Here is a 21,167-nt window from a genome sequence, read left to right on the forward strand (position 1 = left end):
AGACAGGCATAAAAGATTGGAAAAAGGAAAGGTAGAGAAAGCTGGAGATCTCATTTTTAAATGCCAAGGAGAGGGAATTTCTAGTAGCATCACTGTATTTATGACAGCCCAAGCTCCATCAAAGTAAGGCATGACCATATGTACCTGGGTCACAAGTTCACATCACGCACCAGAGAAGCCTGGAAATTCCAGGATGTCAAGAGGCCACTCATTGTCATTTCTAGCTTAGGTTGGGACAGACCCCTAAAAAAGGCACTTAGCAGAGTGTGTGTGCCAATTTACAGACAAACGTGAGCCAGATGGACGAGACAGTCCTTGTGGAGTGTCCTGAGCAGAGCCCTCCCCAACTACACACTCTTCTTTGGAAGACATGCTCCTCCCTCTCACCGAACAAGAGCTCTGGGTGGACATCATAGCCTCAAGGTTTCCCTTAGAAGTGAGGCTTTGTGATGTGAGAGAGAACAGGACACAGATCTCCCAGGATTACTCTCAGCCTGGGCCACCAGGCCTTTCATCAAGGGACCAGCTAGAGCCTCAAGACACAAGCTTGGGCCTCACACTCCTTTGCACCACAGCTGCCTTGGGAAGGGCTAGGGAGCAAGTCTTCCCCTCCCTATCTGAATGCACAGGCACCTGCCCTTTGCTCTCCTCAGGCTTCCAGAATAAACCCTGACCACCTCTCTCCACCTGCTCCCCAACAACCACTCCCCCCAGCTGCCCACCAAGCCACTATCCTGACTCAGACCCACCCACATCATCTCTTACTGGACCGTGACAACGGCCTCCTAACTGTCCTCTCTCCCCCTCGAGCTCATCTTAGCCACAGCAGCCGGGGCCCTCTTCTTCCAAGAATCGCTCACCTTACTTCCCTGCGTAGGAGCCCTCCTCTGTTCCCCTCTGCCTATGATGATATCCAGCCCCTGAGAAGGGCAGTGAAGACCCCCTCGAGTGCCTTAAGCATTCCTTATCGACTCCCACCACATGCCATCAGGAACCTAGACAACCCAAACAGCTTGCTGTTCCCTGTGAGGACTGATCTGCGTTCTCTGCCTCTGTTGCCACGATTCATGTGCTCCCCTCTACCTGGGATTCCAGCTCAGGGCCAGTTACACCCCCTCCACAGTGCTTCCCTAAAGGGACTGAGGAAGCACTCTCCCTCCTCCAAAGGCCCATCTGCCTCGCTTAAAGAGCGAAGAGACACTCATCTGGAGCCCTGATCCATCTCTGTGGGTCTAGCAGCTGAGGTAATTCTAGAGAGAACGTGATTCACATTTCTCACCAAGAGACCAGCAAGCTGGATTCTAGCTACTGATTAGCCACTCTCTGTTTCTCTCCATCTGTAAGGTGGAGCAGTCTAGACATGGTTCAAAGGAATCAGTTTTCCTGTAAATTCACTGCCCCCGCCCCCAAGGCTGTCACCACATGACTGGTGAATAAGACTAGCATGTAGAGGAAGCAGGAGTGCAGCCCAGCCACCCCCTGGACACTCTGGGCAGCCTACAGATGGTGGCACAAGGACACCCCCTTCCACCCAGGCAGGACCGTGGTCAGTACAGAGGCCCATGTGCAGCCTCAGGGGCCACTGTGACTTTCTGCTCAGGGAAGCCTGGCAGGACACCAGAAAAGGCCCGGCAGGTAGGACAGGGCCTGGCAAAGGCCACAGAAGAAGCCACTCAGAAACTTATCACATGTAAGCCTGCTACATGCGGCTTGTAAAACAACAAAACAAAAACACACTTGGGCCACTTCCAATCTTGCCTGTAGGTGCCAACAGCAAGACGAAGATGTCAGGGTTCTAACCACGAGCCTGGCGGAGGGCACAGTTCCTTCAGAGGCTGTTGCTAGCACACCCACAACGTGCTCCAGACACCCCCAACTGTCCCCGGGGCCGTGATCCAAAAACAATCAGAGTCTCAGCAGAAGCCTCAACAATTATTCTGGCCCGACAGCTCCCTGGGCAATAAGGAGCTTCCCCAGGGTGCCCTCCTAGCAGGACGGCCCCGCACGAGCTACTTGAGCTCTGAAGACAGCCATGGCCGGGCATCCCTTCAGAAGTCTAGGCTGGTGGTGCCAGGGCACTGTGGGCCCAGGCTACTAATCCAACACGGCATGTAAGCATCAGGCAGGCTACACACTACCCCAGCTGACAGAAGGTAAAGAAAAATGAGCTGAGGCATAGCTTAAAACTATTCTTGGCATTTATTGATCTTCATCAGCCAGCAATTCCACGGCAGAAACAATTTATGGGCTAAGCTGTATAAATGCTCTACCAATTTAACTTACATAATGTTTCTTCAGAGTCTTGATCAAAGTAAGACCTTGATTAGCAGAGTGGGCTAAGAAGAATGACAGGCTGGCAATGCAAATCACCACTGTAAGTGGCGTGAAGCAGAGCTGCATCCTTAGGACCCCCACCTCCCACCCTGGAACTCAGAGCCTAACCACCTGAGTCCGCTTTAGAGACACCAGACCTAGGAGCTCCTGCCACAGGGAGTGCAAGGACCACTTTGAAACCTTTGTGGTTAATTCCCATCAGAGCTTCAGGATCAGTGAAAAACCCTCTCTCCTACCTACGCCATCCATCAGGTTTTCACCAAGAACTCAAAGCTGAAAACCCCAGAGCTTCCTCTTGCACTTAAATTCTAAGGTTTCCTTAGTTGGGGGAAATTCTTCCCCTTAAAACCCAGTAATCAGGAAGCTTTCTCTGTAAAGGACCACAGAGCAAATATTTTTAGGCTTTGAGGGTCATATGGTCTCTTTCACACGCAACCACTTACCTTTGCCATTATAGCACAAAAACAGTCATGAAAAACAAATATGCATGCTATGTTCCAACAAAACTTCATTATGGACACTGAAATTTGAATTTAAAACAATTATCATATATCACAAAATTCTAGAAAACAATTCTTGGCTTGCAGGCCCTACAAAAATAGACAGTAGACCTATGTGGCCTGTGGGCTGCCAGTCTGCCCACCCCTGCTTAAATGTTTAATTATTGTTTCGATCTGTTAACAGCTTTTTGTCTTTCTGACCCAGTGCTTGATCATATTAGTAGCAAAATATAATTTTTCTTCCTAATTTGCTAGCTTTCAGCCTCTGTTCCTCCTTTCCACCATCTGGTAATAAAGCCCCTCTTTTCATTTGGGGTAGGCTCCTCCCAACAAGTGTTTTTGCTAGGGTGTCAACCAACAAGTCCCATCTATCCTGCCACAGAGTAGGTTATAATCCCAGGTGGACAACCAGACCACGCTAGTCCCTGGAACAAGTGATTGGCCCAAAAGTGGGCGGGCACTAGCAGCACAGCCAATCAGTGATTCAGGCCTACAGGACAGTGGGCAGAGCTCTTTCTCTGGAACAGAACACGAAGGACTGAGGTCCCTGCTGCCCCCAATGAAAAGCCTCAGACTATAAAGAAGGCCCACACCACGAGTAATGCTGAGAGGTAACAGGGTCCTGAGGCTGTCTTTTCAACCCCATATTCATCCTTGCTTTCTAACAGGTGACCCACACTAATACATTCTTTTGATTAAGTAATCTTGCACTGGATTTCTGACACAACCAAAGAATCCTAATTATATCACATCAAATTCTATTTGAAAGTTGGCAGGGTAGCAGCGATTCATGCATAAAAAAAATAGGGATCCCTGGGTGGCGCAGCGGTTTGGCACCTGCCTTTGGCCCGGGGCGCGATCCTGGAGACCCGGGATCGAATCCCACATCGGGCTCCCGGTGCATGGAGCCTGCTTCTCCCTCTGCCTGTGTCTCTGCCTCTCTCTTTCTCTCTCTGTAACTATCATAAATAAATAAATTTAAAAAAAAAATGACACTGGCTGTGTTCCACCATCCTGTATTTCTAGACGTTTTTCCCCTGTTAGCCTCCAAGCTCCTGGAGGACACAATGCATTTCTGAGCCATCTTTATGGCCTCTGGAGTGATTCACTTAGTACCTTGTACTTAGAGGTATTCTATGAATATTATACAAATACTACTTTCTTTGCATCAAGGAAGCCAACAGTGAGGAGAAGGGCAAATCAACATGGAGGAACATGTGCACATACATATCCATGATTATACCAAAAAATGTTACCCAGAGATTCCAGACAAAACTAATACCGACTCTCTGATCAGCGGCCCACAAACTACATACACCAGGCTAAGCCACACAGTCTGCTTTGCCCTTTGAACACTCGGGGGAATAGAATATAATGTCTACACAAAAGCAAGACAGACTGGCAGAGGACTTCAACTACTCCTTGATCGCCATCTGTTCTTTCCAATTGATTAAGTTCTTCTTTCCAGCTTATCTTCCAACTCAGGCAAGAGTGGAAGGCAAAGCATCCTGTGATGGGAACTATCCCTTTGGGCAACAGGGACTGCCCTGAGGCCAGCAAGACCCCCACAAGACCGACCCCAAAAACAATGATCCACCTGACCTGACCTGGACTACCCACGTGCATGTACCCATCGACCTTTGTCCCACATTTTCCTTAAAAACCTCCAAGTGAAAAAAAAAAAAAAACCTCCAAGTGTTTTCAGCCTTCTGGAGACACTAGTCTGCTACCTTCTCAGTGTTGGCCTCACTGAAACAAATTCCTTTCTTGTTTCACCACCAGTCTTCTCTCTGCCTTTGGATTGTCCATGGCCAGTGGTCAAACCTAGTATGTGTGGTACCCCCGGAGCCAGGTGCTCTTGCACCCTTGTCCACCGCTACAGGATCACAGCAGATGGGTTCCCTGCAAACAAAGTCCAGAACAGCAGGCCATCACCTCAGACAGTGGGAATATGAGCCGTACTAGTCAGGCCCATGAAGTCCTGCTCTACAGCCGCAAAGACAGATCCCTTCAGGAATGAGGCTGAGAACCTGGTTCACACCCAGCATGGACAGACACATCAGAGATATATGAAAGCTAGCCATATGCATGCCCAAAGCAGGGTATCTCACTAGGGCCAACGGTCCTTCAACTTACCTGGTCGACTAAAAATAAGTGAATACTTTCAAGAGACTATTACCTAGGTGGAAAAACACAGTACTTAAATGGCACCTAGATGTGGTCTCCCCCCAACTACCATTATGGCTCTTCCTCTCACAGAAAGTCATTTGTGAGTTCAGGTGTGCCTAGTGTTATATCACCAACATTATTCCCACACCCACCATGAGGCTAAGAAGGCCTCACTGCCCCAGCAGCAGCACCCCAGGGGTAGCTAGCTGAGGAACGAGGACAACTGCTTTTCTGCTTACACAACCCAATCTCCCAACCAGAGAGGCCCTGGTTCCTGCCCTACTCAAGTGTGGGAGTCTAGCTTTTTAAAAAATTCTCTCAACTTTTCCAGGATCTCAAAACACTTAGGCATTCTGAGATACTTAAACCAGCATCTGGCAATCACAAAAACCTACTGATTGATCTGTTAAGCAACAGTAACACAGATTGTCCATGATGTTGGTCAAGCACTATTTTAAGCGCTTGTAGGCATTGTCTCAATCCTCAAAGCCCTGGAGGTAGACTATTCCTCCTGAGGCTTGGACAAGTTAAATAACTTGCCCAAGGTTACACATTCAGTAGCACAGTCAGAATTCAAACCCTGAACTTTTGTCACCAGGACAGAGTGAGAAAACTGGCTGAAATATTTTCTAGCTGCTCCCAAAGAGACAGAACCTATCCCTCTACATTTTTAGTCCTGACTGGATCATGTGACTTTTTTTTTTTTTTTTTAAAGCCAACAGGACATTAACCTGATGGGAACAGAGGTTTAAATGGTGGTTTAGTAGTAGGGTTACTCTTCTCTTATTACTGAAACCCCAAGACCATCATGGGAAGAAGCCAGGGAGTTTGTGTCTCAGAGGATGAGTGAAAACATGAGGAAAGAGGTCCAACCAGCCCACAAAATTACAGAGAGTAAATCACTACTGGTTTATTGTGGGTTTTTTTTTTTTTCTCTAATTTTTACTTAATAAGATATTTACTTGAGAGAGTGAGAGCAGGTGGAGGGGCAGAGAGAGAGAGAATCTCAAGCGGATTCCACACTGAGCACAGGGGCCTGATGTGGGGCTTGATCTCACAACCCATGAAATCATAACCTGAACTGAAACCAAGAGTTGGATGCTCAACAGATTGAGCCCCCAGGTACCCCACGACACTGCCGTTTTTAAACTACTAAGGGTTGGGCTGGTTTATTCCACAGTGAAAACTCATTGAAATAACCACTAAGCTTTCAACCAGGAAATCAATTATCAGCAAGTAGAAATAAAGAAAAATGTACAGCCAAGAAAAAGCCTCCGCAGGTTTCCCCATTTCACCTCAAGGACATAATGAGAAGAAACAGAGTTTAAATTTCATCAGGAAAGAATATATTTAGACCAGAGGAAAAACTTACTGGCAGCAAGGAGCCTCACTATCCCATCATCACCCTAACCCAGGTTTCTGGGAATCATCCACTCATTGTTCTTCTTGCTCAGGAATCGCGTTGTGCAAGAATACCATTCCACAGCCCAGGCCTCACAGTGAATTCTTTCAGGGCTTCTGGAGAAGATGCATGACAGCAGGAGTCTGAAAAGTGGAGCAGTTAGGCCAAGCTGCCTGCTGCAGACACTGCTCATTGGAGCAGAAGTCCTAGTGACTTCCCCTTCTTGGCTGGGCAAAGAATGAACTCTCCACCAAAGATAACTGTCCAGAGACCCATCTGGCTCACAAAGCAACTCTTCTTGCCAAAGAGCAGTAACTGCAGAGCCAGAAAAGAAATTCCTGAGAAAGTGGGGGCAGCATCAGGCAGAGGGAAAAAGCAAGTTGGTTATTCCAGGAATGAGCTGCAAGTTTCCTCTCTTTGGAACAGAAATAAAGTTAGAGCTCTCCACCAAAAACCCAGTGCACGGTACAGGGAAGGCAGTGGGGAGAGAACAACTCAGACCTAGATCAATGACTGTTAGAGGCAGGAGACACTGTTGGATTCCTGTGTGTTCTGACACCTGTTAATCACACATCCACCCATTTAACAACCCTTTGAGGGGCAAGCTATTCTCTGTTATACTAGAGTCGGGATACAGAGATGAATGTGATGTGTCCCCTGACTTGAAGAAACTCACAAACTGGTGAAAGAAAAACAAACTCTCAGCTAGGGTTTCCATATCTGTAAAATAGGCAAAACAAACCTATCACAAGGTTGCTGTGACCAATAAATGAGAAAAGTAGCTAAAGCACATAATACAGTACTTGGTACATAACAAGCCCTCAATAAATACTCATTATTTATTACAGTAAGAAAGGGATGGACACTGTGCCAAAGGAATACAGACGCAAAGCACTTAATTTGCTCTGGGAGGGGGCTGGTTCATGGGAACACTTCTTGGAAGAGACGTCTGAACTAAACAGTAACATTATTACTATAGTAACAACATAACTAAGCCAAACAGTAACATTATTTATTAATGATTTATGGGAAGCAGTCCTTTAAATCCTCACAAATATACAAAATATGCGTATAATTTGCAATTGCTGCCCTTTGGCATGAACTCTCCTCATTTAACGGATGAATAAATAACTCAAGAGTTTATATTCCCTGTATGTAAGAGAGTTAAGACTTGAACTTTAACTGACAGATTCCCAAGCCTTGGGGCTATACCTTAAAAAGATGAGCAGACTTAGCCTAGAAAAGGTAGGAATATGAGGGATGCGGTAGGGTTGGGAAGTAAACATTCCCAGGAAAGGCAGTAATAAGAGCAAAAGGGAGCAGCACACAAAGGTACAGCTGATCAAAGAAATTCATCCTCACTGGGTCTCAATTTCTTCGTACATAAAGGCAGAAGGAAGGCAATTCACCTTTGTTAGGCCCCTCTTTACGCAAACCATTTTGCTAATTGTTTTCCTTATGTAATGTCCTCAATCCTCACAGCAACCTTGAAGTAGGCAAGAGGATTCTATTTTATAGATGATACACCGGCTTTCCTCCACCAAATCCTTCTACAACACTGACTGGTCAGTCCCTCATGGATTCTGCTAAGTGAGAATTATGTCCTTTGCAGCCCTCGAACATAGCCCCTTGCTCAAGAAATGTTCATCTCTCCCCCCCTTTCAGCTATTCCTATTTCCTAGAAATAAGTACAATAAAATATTCTATCCAGGAACTCAGAGGTCTTTAAAAAAAAAAAAAATCAAGGTCTATATACTACTAGAAAACTGCTCCCCCACACCAGTGATACTGTACCTCCTTATTGACACTTTTCTTGTCACTAGAAAAAGGACAAAATAGTAGCTAGTGTAGTTATAAAGTAGAAAGCTTTCTACGATTTTGCATTTTAAGTGTGTAGTTTGATGCGTTTTTGAATAAAGCATACAATGGTAAACCCACCACCAAAATCAGGATTTAATATTTTGATTACTCCAGAAAGTTCCCTCATATCCCTTTGAGGGCGATCCCCACTCCAGTCCCCTGACACCCTCAGGCAACCACTAATCTACTTTATTACTATGTTACTGTGGATTAATTACATCTGTCCTAGGGATCCCTGGGTGGCGCAGCGGTTTGGCGCCTGCCTTTGGCCCAGGGCGCGATCCTGGAGACCCAGGATCGAATCCCACATCGGGCTCCTGGTGCATGGAGCCTGCTTCTCCCTCTGCCTGTGTCTCTGCCTCTCTCTCTCTCTCTGCGACTATCATAAAAAAAAAAAAAAAAATTACATCTGTCCTAGATATTCATATACATGGAATCCTACCCTTATGTGTTCTTTTGCGTAGAGTTTCTTTTACTCTGCATGTTTTTGAGATTCATCCAAGTTGTATCAATAGTTTACTCATTTTTATTGTTGAGCTTCATTCTGTTGTTTAAATCTATCAAGATTTGTTTATTCACTAATCTAGTGACCAATATTTTGTTGGTCTTAGTTTGGGGCTATTGTGAATAAAGATGCTATGAACATTTGTGCACAAGTCTCTATGTGGACAAATGTATTCATTTCTCTTAAGTCAATAGTGAGACATGGGGCTAAGGGATTTGTTGTATGGTTTAATTTTAAAAGAGTCTACAAAACTCTCTTTCAAAGTGCTTGTCCCTTTCCCTGGTTGCTTTTAAGAAACTTGCTTTATCACTGTTTTTAACAACTTCACTTTTTGAGGAGGGTGTTTGCTTTTTGGTTTGGTTTTTTTTGTTTGTTTGTTTTTTACAGTTTTATTAGTATATCATTTTCTCTCTTTTTAAAGATTTATTTATTTATTGGAGAGAAAGAGAGAAAACAAGCCCGAGGGGCAGGGAGAGAGAGAGGGAACCTCAAGCAGACTACCTGCTGAGTGCAGAGCTTGAGATGGGGCTTGATCCCACTCATGACCCAGAGATCATGACCTGAGCTGAAACCAAAAATCGGACATTCAACCGACTGAGCTACCCAGGCGCCCCTATTGGTATGTGATTTTTAAATAATAAACCCCATATACTTGAAGTGTATTATTTGATGAACATATATATGTTATCATCACCACAATCAAAATTATCACACCCAAATTCTCCTTGTGCCCCTCTGTAATCCTTCCCTCCTCCTTCTCTCATTCCCGAAGCAGCCACTCATTTGTATTTCATCACTACAGATCAATGTGTAATTTCTAGAATTATATAAATGGAATCACATGATATATGCTTTTTGTCTGTTACATTTTTCATGTATCAATGGTTTATTCTTTTTATTGCTGAATAATATCCTAGTGTATGGATGTACCACAATTTGTTTAACCATTCAACTATTGATAGATGTTTGGGTTATTTTTAGTTTTGGGTTATTACAAATAAAACCACCCTGACCAGTCATGTACAGGGCCTGAATGGACATACGCTTTCATTTCTTTAGAGAAAATCCTGAGTGAAATGGCTGAACATAGAGTAGGCACATACTTAACATTTTAGAAACAGAGGAGCTGTTTTCCAGCATGCTTGTACCATTTCACATTTCTGCCTACAGTGTCTGAGAGTTCAGTTGGTCTGTATCCTCAATAACACATGGGTAGTCTCTAGACATTCCAGTAGGTTGTGAAGGGGTATCTCACTGCGAACTAAATTTACATCTCCATAATGACAAATGATGTTCAGTATCTTTTCACGTGCTTATATGCTATCCATGTATCTTCATTAGTACGACATCTGTTCAAAGGTTTACCCATTTCTCTAATTGGGTTGTTTATCTTTTTATTGTTAAATTTTAAGAGGTCTTTATATAATTTAGACAATGCCACTAGACAGATACAGGTTTTGCTTTTGCCAATAATTTCTTAGTCTGCGGCTTGCCTCTTTGTTTCTGTATCTTTTGAAAAGCAATGTTTTTAATTTAGATAAAGTTCAATTTATTGATTTTTCCTTTATACTTCTCCATGCCTTTTGTGTCCCATTTAAAAACACTTTGCTAAAACAGAGGTCATTAAGATAGTCTATGTTTTCTTTCAGATGTTTTATAGTTTTAATTCATACAGTGAGACCTATGATCCACTGAGAGTTCATTTTTCTTTATGATGTGAGATAAGCGTGAGGGTTCATTTTGTACATAAGAATATACAACTGTTCCAGCAACATTTACTGGCAAGATTATTGTTCCTTTATCGAACTACCTCAGAATCTTTGTCAAAACTCAACTGACTACATATGTACATGTCTATTTCTGAATCCTTCCATTTTATTCGATCTGTTATGTTTAGCTTCACACCAACACAACACTACTATCACAGCTTTATAATAAATCTGGAAATCAGGTAGTCTAAGTGCCCCGATTTTGTTCTTCTTCTTCAAAGCCATTTTGGCGGTTCTAGGTCCTTTGCATTTATTTCCACATACATTTTGTATATAATTTATGAATTCTACAATAAAGTTTACTGGGATGTTCAACAGGATGGCTTTCAATCTACAGATCAATTAAAGCAAAACTGACACCTCAACAACCCTGATAGTGGTGGTAGCTGCATAACAACATGAATGTATTTACTGCCAGAAACGTATGCTTAAAAATGGTTTAAAATTATAAATTTTATGTTATGCACATTTTATAGTGTTTGAAAAACCAATTCCAATTTTAGAATTTATCACCTAATCTACAGTTGCTGGCCAGCCGATTCCATCAGCCCTCCTCACTCCTCCTCAGCTCTCCCTCCTTACACTTGTCACCATTAGCACCCCACAGCTGAAGAGACATAGTCCACAGCACTGTGTTTCCCTCTTTTCTGTCTTCTGGCTTATCTTTTTTTTTTTTTTCTAATAAACTTTACTGAGGTGTAATTTATATACCATAACATATAGACACTTTAGCAGAAGGTTTGATGTTTGATAAATTCATGCATGCATCTACCACCACGATTAAGATACAACATTTCCACCACCCCCAAAGTACCCTTGCATGCTGCTGTTAATTTCTCCTCAGACCCTCAGGCAACCACTGATGTACTTTCTATCACTACGGATCTGTTGTTGCTTTCTCTATAATTTTATATAAATAGAAATAGCTTGTACCTTTTTAAGATTTTATTTGTTTATTTGAGAGCAAGACAAGGGAGAGAGCAAGAGTGGGGAGAGGGGCAGAGGGACAAGCAGATTCCTTGCTGTGAGCACAGAGCTCGATGTGGAGGCTCAATGCGAGGCTTGATCCCAGAGAATCAACCCTGAGATTCTCTGAGAATCATGACCCGAGCTGAAGTCAGATGCTTAACCAACTGAGCCACCCAGGCACCCCTAGTTTGTACTGTTTTGTATCAGGTTGTTCTCATCCAGTATAAATGTTTTTTGAGGTTCAGCATCAGTAGCCTTTTTCTTTTCGTTGATGAATAATATTCTATTATATGGATATACCGTAATTTGCTTATCTCTTTGCCAGTTGAAGAACACTTTGGTTTTTTCTACTATGTATGCTTTAGATATCTGTATAGGAGTCTGTATGGACATGTTTTTTCATTTATCTTGGGTAAATATCTAAGAGTGGTCATATGGTAAGTGTATAGATACTTTTATTAAAAGAAATCAGTTTCTTTTATAGTCAAACTCACATTCAGTCAGTCAGTCATGGCCTTGAGCCTATGTACTATCTAGTCCAGTAGACAGATGGTGACACTGGTGGATAGGTAACTAAGCTCCCACTTGGGCTTACTGGGTGACTGCCTGTCAAAGCTTTAGATAACAAGTGTAAGCCAGGCCAAAACAAGAGTGGGACTTGCCCTAGCCATCAAACTAAATAAATAGTGAGAGTCTTGGAGAGTCTGGCTGGTTCAGTCAGTAGAACATGCAACTCTTCATCTCAGGATCATGAGTTCAAGCCCCATGTTGGACATAAAGCTTACTTCAAAGCTAAACAACTAACTAGTTAAAGACTTGTTATAAAAGTTAAAAATACTATTCAATGGTTTTTACACCAAAACAGAACACAAAAGATACAACAATTTTTCGATTTCATCTACAATTCACAATATAACTAGCAAGAAACTTCTCACCTCTGTGCATAATCTTGTGCTTCTCCCTCAGGTATGTCAGACCTTTTATTACCTAGAGGAAAGACAATGTCAAAAGATGGGAAACTTGAAGTGGTGGTGGTTAGTCAGCTTCTGTATTTTAAAATGATCTAGAAAATATTTCATCTAACATCACAAATTTGCCTTTTTCCCTTATTTTTAACTTGTATGATCAAGAAACCATATTTTCACATGGCATATAGTTATTTTTAAGCAGCATTGATTATTGCAAGTTTAGACAACTTTAAAAACCCCTGTGCTTGAATTTGGACTTTTTCCTAAAGCTGTGATATAAAAAGAGGCTTTCTCATGCCACAAATGGGAATTCCTTTGGACACCCTGTCCTATTTCTGTAGATGCAGATTTTAATATAGAGAAAGTCACTTTCCTAGTTCTGAAAAGAGAGAAAGAAACAATATTATATCTAGAATCTAGACAGGGAAAATTCCAGTGAGAAAACCCTATTTTTCTTACAAACTTTCCCTTGATTGACTTACTATCTTCCTCCCTTGTCCATTTCCTGCCAACTCATTAACTTCTCAATGAGAAGACTTGGAAGAAAAATTGTACAATATACTCACAGCGATGCTAACTTTTCCTAGAATTTGTTCAGGAATTCTTCCAGCTTTCTTCAGGACTTGATCCAAGGAACCCCCATCCTAAGAAAAATAATACCATCCCACTTAGTGACAGCATCTCAAACTATTCTTTCAAGTATTAAACTTCAGCAGAGGAGTGGATCCCCCATGTGGCAAATCTCCCTGGAAGGGAACCCTTTGATTTGTTCCAGACCTCAAAAGATAGAAATGCAAAATACTGTGCAAGGGATCAAATAACCGAAAACTCAAATCGTATAGATAATCATTAAGTGAACTACCAATTCAGGGATCAAAAGAACCCTGTTGGGGCTTCCGGCTGGCTCAGCCGGTGGAATGTGACTCTTGGTCTCAGAGCTGTGTGTTTGAGCCTCACGTTGGGTGCAGAGATTACTTAAAAATAAAACGTTAAAAGCAAAGGTTTGCACTAAACTGACAGAACAGTATATGGTTAGGACCAGAGGTTCTAGAGGCAAACTGTCTAAACTCGCATAGCACCAACTCTGCGGCTTACTATCAAGGAAACTGGGACCATGTTACTTACAATTTGTAAAATGGTGATATTTTAAGGCTACTATAATAATCATAGGCTATTATAAGTATTAAATAAGCTAATACATATAAAGCACTCAGAAGAACTCTAGCCCATACTAAGTGCTCGATAAATGTTAGCCATTTTATCACCAGCATATAAGTCACAACTTGTATTTGGTATTATCCAAAAAAAAAAAAATCATAGTTAAATAAAATCAAAAGAAAAAGTCACAGAAAGCAATAATTTGTTCCACAAATCCTACCAAGTGTCATGAACTGTGTTAGTTTCTATGGAGGACAGAGATATAAAAAAAGACCTAGTTTCCATCCTCAATAAATGTACAGGCACCTGGATGGCTCAACTGGATAAGCATCTGCCTTTGGCTCAGGTCATGATCCTAGGGTCCTGGGATTGGGCCTGGAGTTGGACTCCCTGCTCAAAAGAGAGTCTGTTTCTCCCTCTCCCTCTGCCCTCCCCAACCTGTGCTCTCACTCTCTTTCAAATAAATAAAATCCTTAAAAAAAAGTACAAACAAGTAGGGTAAATATATAATTCCTAATATAACAAAACAGAATAAATTCTTAAGAAAAGTGTTACACACGCAGAAGAGAGAAGTAATACTGACTTCACTTTAGAAAATGCTATTTGTTGGCTAAAATTAACAATTCAGGAAACAACAGATATTGGTGAGGATGTGAAGAAAGGGGAACCCCCTTACACTGCTGGTGGAAATGTAAACTGGAGCAGCCACTCTGGAAAACAGTACAGAGGTTCCTCAAAAAGTTAAATAGAGTTACCCTATGAACCCATCAGCGTACTCTAAGGTATTTATCTAAAGGACACAAAGTGATTGGAAGGGGCACCTACACCCAATGTTTATAGCAGTAATGTCCACAATAGCCAAAACATAGAAAGAGCCCAGATGTCCACTGACAGAGGAATGGATAAAGAAGATGTGATGTGTATATGTTATATATACACAATGGAATATTACTTAGCCATCAAAAATAATGAAATCTTGCCATTTGCAATGATGTGGATAAAACTAGAGGGTATTATACAAAGTGAAATAAGTCAGAGAAAAACAAAAATATTATTTCATTCATGTGGAATTTAAGAAACAAAACTGATAAACATAGAAGGGAAGGAAAAATAAATCAAGACCGAAACAGCGAGACAAACCATGAGAGACTCTTAACTACAGGGAACAAACAGATGACTGCTAGAGGGGTGGGGGGTGCGAGGATGGGGTTCCTGAGTGATGGACATTAAGGAGGGAACGTGATGGAGTGAGCACTGGGTGTGATATGCAATTGACAAATCTAAACTCTACCTCTGAAACTAGTAATATGCTATATGTTAATTAAATTGAATTTAAATTTTAAATTTTTTAAGAAAAAAAAAAAAAAAGAGGGCAACCTGGGTGGCTCAGCAGTTTAGCGCTCCCTTCAGCCCAGGGCATGATCCTGGAGACCCAGGATCGAGTCCCACGTCAGGTTCCCTGCATGGAGCCTGCTTCTCCCTCTGCCTGTGTCTCTGCCTCTCGGAATAAATAAAATCAGAAAGAAGAAGAAGAAAGAAGAAAGAAGAAAGAAGAAAGAAGAAAGAAGAAAGAAGAAAGAAGAAAGAAGAAAGAAGAAAGAAGAAAGAAGAAAGAAGAAAGAAGAAAGAAGAAAGAAGAAAGAAGAAAGAAGAAAGAAGAAAGAAGAAAGAAGAAAGAAGAAAGAAGAAAGAAGAAAGAAGAAAGAAGAAAGAAGAAAGAAGAAGAAAGAAGAAAGAAGAAAGAAGAAAGAAGAAGAAAGAAGAAGAAAGAAGGAGGAGGAGGAGGAGGAGGAGGACAAGGAGGAGGACAAGGAGGAGGACGAGGAGGAGGACAAGGAGGAGGACAAGGAGGAGGACAAGGAGGAGGACAAGGAGGAGGACAAGGAGGAGGACAAGGAGGAGGACAAGGAGGAGGACAAGGAGGAGGACAAGGAGGAGAAGAAGAAAATGGCATTTGAGGGGTACCTGGGTGGCTCAGTCTGTTAAGGGTCCAATTCCTGTTTTTGGCTCAGGTCACATGATCCCATAGGTCATAAGATCAAGCCCCGCATGGCTCTCCACACTTACAAGATGTCTGCCTGAGATTCTGTTCCTTTGCCCCTTCCCCCCATCAATAAATAAAATCTTAAAAAAAAAAAAAAAAAAAAAAGATGGAATTTGAGTTACAGTCTTTTTTTTTTTTTTTTTTTTTTTTTTTTTTTTTTTTTTTTTGAGTTACAGTCTTATTCAAAGAATGATTTCTGTACCTGGAATGGGGGAACCATGGGGTGGCAGGAGGGCAGGGGTAAAGAGTAAGAAAGAACAAGTTATTTCAATTAGATCAAAAGCAGAAAAGCATCAAACTGTTTAGTCCTCCTGGGATGACGTGTGTTTTACTTCACCATGGGTGCATGAAGAAATGTAGAGATGGGTCAGGCCAAGAACCACTACCTGCGGCCCAGTCACAGCACCAAAGAATCAAGACTTGCCTTTGTGATGGAGACAGAAGGCAAGGAATCCAGGCTGCCTGCTTTCAGTGAAAACCACAGCAGCTGAAGGAAAGGGCAGGGAGAGTGTGAAGGAGCTGATCAGCAGGAGGTGATACAGGACAACCCTGGGCTGAGGCAGTGGAAAGGGAGAATGAGAGACAGGACTCACATGGGGTGTGAAGTCAGTCTCTCTCGGGCTCACATGCCAGGGCCTTCCCATTCATGGATTCTACGCTGCAACCTAAGATCGTGAAGAAAAGCTTCACTCAGGGAACCCTGATGTAGTGAAGCAGGCCAGGTTCATACCCCTATGGCTTCAAGTGCTGCCAATTATCAGCCATAATTTAAAATCGCCCGCAGAAGTAGAGACAATTCCTGCAAACTCAGACTGATTTTTAGATTTATTGATTTTGAGAAAGAGAGACAGCACACAAGCACTTGTGAGGGGGGCAAGTGGGACAAGAGGTAGAGGCAGAGGGAGATAGAGAGAGAAACCTAAGCAGACTCCCTGCTGAGTGCAGATCCTGACTCAGGGCTTCATCTCAATGACCCTCAGATCACAACCTGGGCTGAAATCAAGAGTCGATGCTCAACCGACTATGCCACTCAAGTGCCCTGTTTCTTTGTTCAAAGATTTACCTATTTATTTTAAGAGAGAGAGAATCAGACTGATTATCTCATCTATGCTGAGCACTTACCAATGTTACCCATCATTTATTAATCACCCCTATGAAAGGCATAGCAATGTGTGAGAAACTAGGGATAGAAAAAACTATAAATACAGAAAAAAGGGCACCTGGATGGCTCAGTGATTGAGCCTCTGCCTTTGGTCCTAAGATCAAGTCCCACATCGGGCTCCCTGCAGGGAGTCTGCCTCTCTGTGTCTCTCATGAATAAATAAAATCTTAAAAAAACAAAAACAAAAACACTCTGCTCAGGGAGTCAGAATATTCAGTGAGGCCAGGCACCTTAAATCCTCCTCTGAAACAAGGTAGGAAATAGCTGAATAAGGAGAACAGAGATCACTACAGGTACTCAGAGGAGGAGGAAGTGATTCCTGGACAGCTAAGGGAAAAGCTGGCAGCAGGAGGGATGTGGACACTGTCTGTGTGAGGTGGCAAGATGTGGCCAAGCAGAGAGACATCTCTGTAAGCTCCCTGCCTCCAAAACCACCCAGCCTCAATGACATAGTCAGGGAGCATAAGGTCACAGAACAAGGCACAGCATGATAAACAAAATGACAGAACATAGTCCCACTTTGGTAGACATAAAAATATGTTTGTGTTCACACACAAAACCAGAACATCCAAAATGTTACCAACGGTTATTTCTAGTCTAGGCTGTAAGATGATGAGAGGTTTCTGTTGCATGATAGTTTCTTTGTGTTTTTCTATTGTTTGTAAGTTTTCCACATGATAAATGTTTTACCTTTTTAAATTATTGAACTCCTTTACGAGAGTGGGGAATTAAACCTACAAATCAATTAATAGTACTAAGTGTCCAGTTTGTGAAAGGCACTCTAAGATATATAATACTGCTTTCTTTCTAAAGGAGGTGAGAAAATAAGATTCATTCAGGATACAGATCCCTCAATAAATGTCTCCTAAAACAATGCTAAAAATAGATTATGCACTTAAAAATCCTATGCTTATTAAAAGGAGCACTTGAACCAATCACTTTCTGTCACAGTCAACTCTGGATCACAGATGCTGAGGGAAAACAAAGTAGTATAGGTTGTGTGTGAATTCTCAAATGTACACTAGTATCCCAGAACATAGTGTGTCTTCTAATCAGAATCCACAGTGCATGATGGAAGATTCTGAAATTCAGTCTAAAATTTCCTATGTGCCAGAATTCCCACAGACATGAGAGTAGAATAATTCATCTAGAACCAAACAGAAATCCCCTATAGACCCATTTATTTTCCCAGAGTCCTTGGAGGAGCCCTACCCAAGCTATGATCCAGGCTGAGGTTTGAGTCACCCCGTGAGCCTGGAGGCCTTCACAATGCTGCAGGACCCTGGTGGCCAAATCAGGGCATGAGTCCAGGTAGCCACACCCAAGTTAGCAGGCTTCCAGAAACATGATAGCACCTCTCAATTTCCTTTACCAATGGGAAGAGGGACTCCAGTGAAGAAAGTTTCCAAGCCATTTCTCTTTTGCTTCCAGTTGGATGTGGTTTCAGATCCTTTGTTTGATCTGCTTTGCCTAATTATCAGGGAGGACTATACAGTTAAAACTAGGTAACAAAGCAACTCTGTGAAAATGAGGTTGAAATGTTAACCCCTTGGTTCTCAGGTTCCACAGCTTAGGACAGAGTGCAGTCTGGCTCACACTTTCCCTGGAGGTTGTGGTAAATATTTCTATTAAAAAAGGGAAGAAACCTTGGCTCTCTTTCCTTTCACCTCCTTCCAAGCTATAAGCAGAGTTACAGTGTGAACAATGGGATTATTAGCAAGATTTATGAAGCATGAACCATAGTCAGAATTACCCAGAGCTGCCTACAACTCACCTTACAACCTTTTAATTCTACTTCACTGTTGCCAAGGATTTGCCTTTCTTGACTAAAGCTACTAAAATTGTGCTTATTTTTAGAAGCCAATTATTAAGTCAATGGTGCTTTTGTGAAGGTTTTCTATAAAAGAGACAAATACCTTATAAAAAAAAAAAGAGAGAGAGAGAGAGAGAGAGAGAGAGAGAGCTCAAAAGCTTTTACTCCTGCATGAGAACCATCCACTCTGAATCCTCAGTTCTCTGGTTGCTCAGCTACCACCTGAGCAGGAATCTACTTCCCCCAAGGCAGGAGCATTCCTATGCTGATCAGGGGGCATCCGTTTACCCCTTGGGTCTCAAAAATTCAGACTGGGCAGAGCAAGCACAGCTTATCTCTAGCAAAAGTCAGCCCCTGGCTGAGTCCTTTAGAAGATGGGGCCCAATGGTTGTCAGTGACACAAATTCCTTTAAAATGCATCTAAGAAATGATGTGAGCAAGGGATAAATGGGGGATACATGGTAAAGCACATATCGCAAAACAATAAACTGCAGAATCTGAGTGGTAGGTTTATAGGGTATGTTACACAATCCCTTCACACCTTGCTGTGTGTTTGAAATTGTCTTAGTAAAGTATTGGGGGGAAATGTTAGTGACAAAGAACACACAGAGCTTGTGACATAGGCAAAACCAAAAAATCTATAAAGTTGGGATGTGGCTGAGGAACAAAGCTCTACATGACAACACTTCTGAAATGTGGAAGCTGAGACAAAACAGAAATTCCCTAAAAGAGAAGTGGCCACCAGCAATCAGAGGGTTTTCTTGTCAGAGGAGGCCAGGACAGGAGCTCTCCTGCAGGAAAGGCCTACTCAGAGACCAAGAAGGGGTGAGAGGGCCTAGGGCTACAGCAGAAAACTACTGTGGAGCGTGGCCACTTGGACTCTAGGCCACAACAGCTTCACTACAGGGTCCTGCCTCTGGTAGCTCTGAGCCTCCCACCAGTACTAACAGACTATTCCAGCTTTTCTCAGGGCCTGTGGATACCTAGGAACACAAGATCCTATTGCTGACTCCAGGCCTAACTCTCTTCCACTGAGCCCCAGGCCTGACCACACCCTCTGCATCTTGGCCTCCTTCAGTCAGCCACTCAATATCTATCACCCAACAGGTGCCAGACACTGTGCTTGGTCAATAGGTTTTGACCCTCCCAGCTTCTGAAAGCCAGTTTTCTAGGCTCAGGATCCCCAGGCTAACTCCAGAGGTTTCTTCTCCTTCAGAGACTAAAGTGGGAGGACCCTACCCTGCCCACAGAGCCAAATCCACAGGAGGAAAACTGACCTGCAGATACTGGAAATGGGCAGAGAGAATGGGAAACCAACCCTTGTCCTGTCCTGAGTCACCTCGTCCTCCTGAAGGGAAAGGTAGGGTGGGTAGGACAGAGCAAGAGGCACAAAGGTTATGCACGGTTTCTATGAATCCAAAGGGAATAAAGGATTCCAGAATGAGCAAGCCTCACTTCAGGTCCATTTAAGACAAATAAAAAGACTGAACTCCACATGGCAAGAGGCAACATACAGCTAACAAAATAGCTTCCAGCAAGTTCTAAATAAACGAAAAGACCACTGACTATCAATGTTTGGGGCCTAATCCTAACCTCTGAAGCAAGCACCCTGGAGTTCAACCATGCACATCCTACAAATAGCATCCTGGTTCCTCTCACAAAGGGGAGGATGCTGAGTGACAAAGAACTTGGAGGTAATTCAGGAAGAGTCTCTGATGGATCAGAAGCCAGCAGGCATGGGATGAGACAGAGGTGATGCTCAAAAGCCCTTCTGACCAAACTGACACTCCTCATCTAAGAAGGCCCTAGGACACAGCCATCCAACTGTGAACACCTCTGAGGAACAAAGAGGGCACTCTCAGTGTCTCCATCCCCCAGCAGCTAACGTGGAACCCTTCACATAACAAGCACTACAAATAAGTGTCTGTGAAGGTGAACCCATGCTAACTAATGTAAACCCTGACTGGTTAAAAGTGCCAAAAAACACAAAGACACAGGGTTTTAGCAGGGGGAGGGGCCCCTAGAGAAGATCTGGTCCAAACATATCTCTGCATGGATGAGAAAAGTCTGAGAGAGCATGACATTTAAAGAAAGCAGACCTGGTTAGAGACATTAATTAGAACTGAGTTCTGATACTTACTGGTTCTGTAACTCAGACTTGTTACAAAGCCCGAGGCCCTGCTCCCTCCATCCACCACCTTGGGGAGGGTAGTCAACTTCTATACCATGGAAATGACTCACCAAGAGGTGGAAAATGGGAAAACTAGTTACTATTATGTCTAGCCATGCCACCACCCACCTTCAATTATTTGCAACACCTAAGAGGAAAAAGACTACTCTGGCCTTTCTTGTCACGGGTTTATCACTACCTCCAGCCTCTTCCCCTTCTACTTTGCAAGGACCTCTACCACCAGTTACTCATCTTCATCCAAAACTCTGGGCTAGAGCTAAAAAACCAACCATCAACAGCACAAAGAGCCCAAGAAACCCAAAGCATAAGAAGCAGCCCCCTCC

At 42.9% G+C, this 21,167-nt stretch overlaps 1 protein-coding gene across 2 annotated transcripts in view; it reads right to left on the bottom strand.

The window, feature by feature from the left end:
* The window catches only part of MAP2K1 (mitogen-activated protein kinase kinase 1), a 78,670-nt gene that overhangs the window by 16,228 nt on the left and 41,275 nt on the right, over nt 1-21,167 (bottom strand). For both annotated transcript variants that reach the window (XM_041742727.1, XM_041742728.1), the window contains exons 4-5: nt 13,043-13,120; nt 12,444-12,495 (exon numbers count right to left, since the gene is read on the bottom strand). In XM_041742727.1, the coding sequence (XP_041598661.1) occupies nt 12,444-12,495; nt 13,043-13,120 (130 nt within the window). The remainder of the gene's footprint in view (nt 1-12,443; nt 12,496-13,042; nt 13,121-21,167) is intronic.

The sequence above is a fragment of the Vulpes lagopus genome, chromosome 2 (assembly GCF_018345385.1).
Source record: "Vulpes lagopus strain Blue_001 chromosome 2, ASM1834538v1, whole genome shotgun sequence".
NCBI lineage: Eukaryota > Metazoa > Chordata > Mammalia > Carnivora > Canidae > Vulpes > Vulpes lagopus.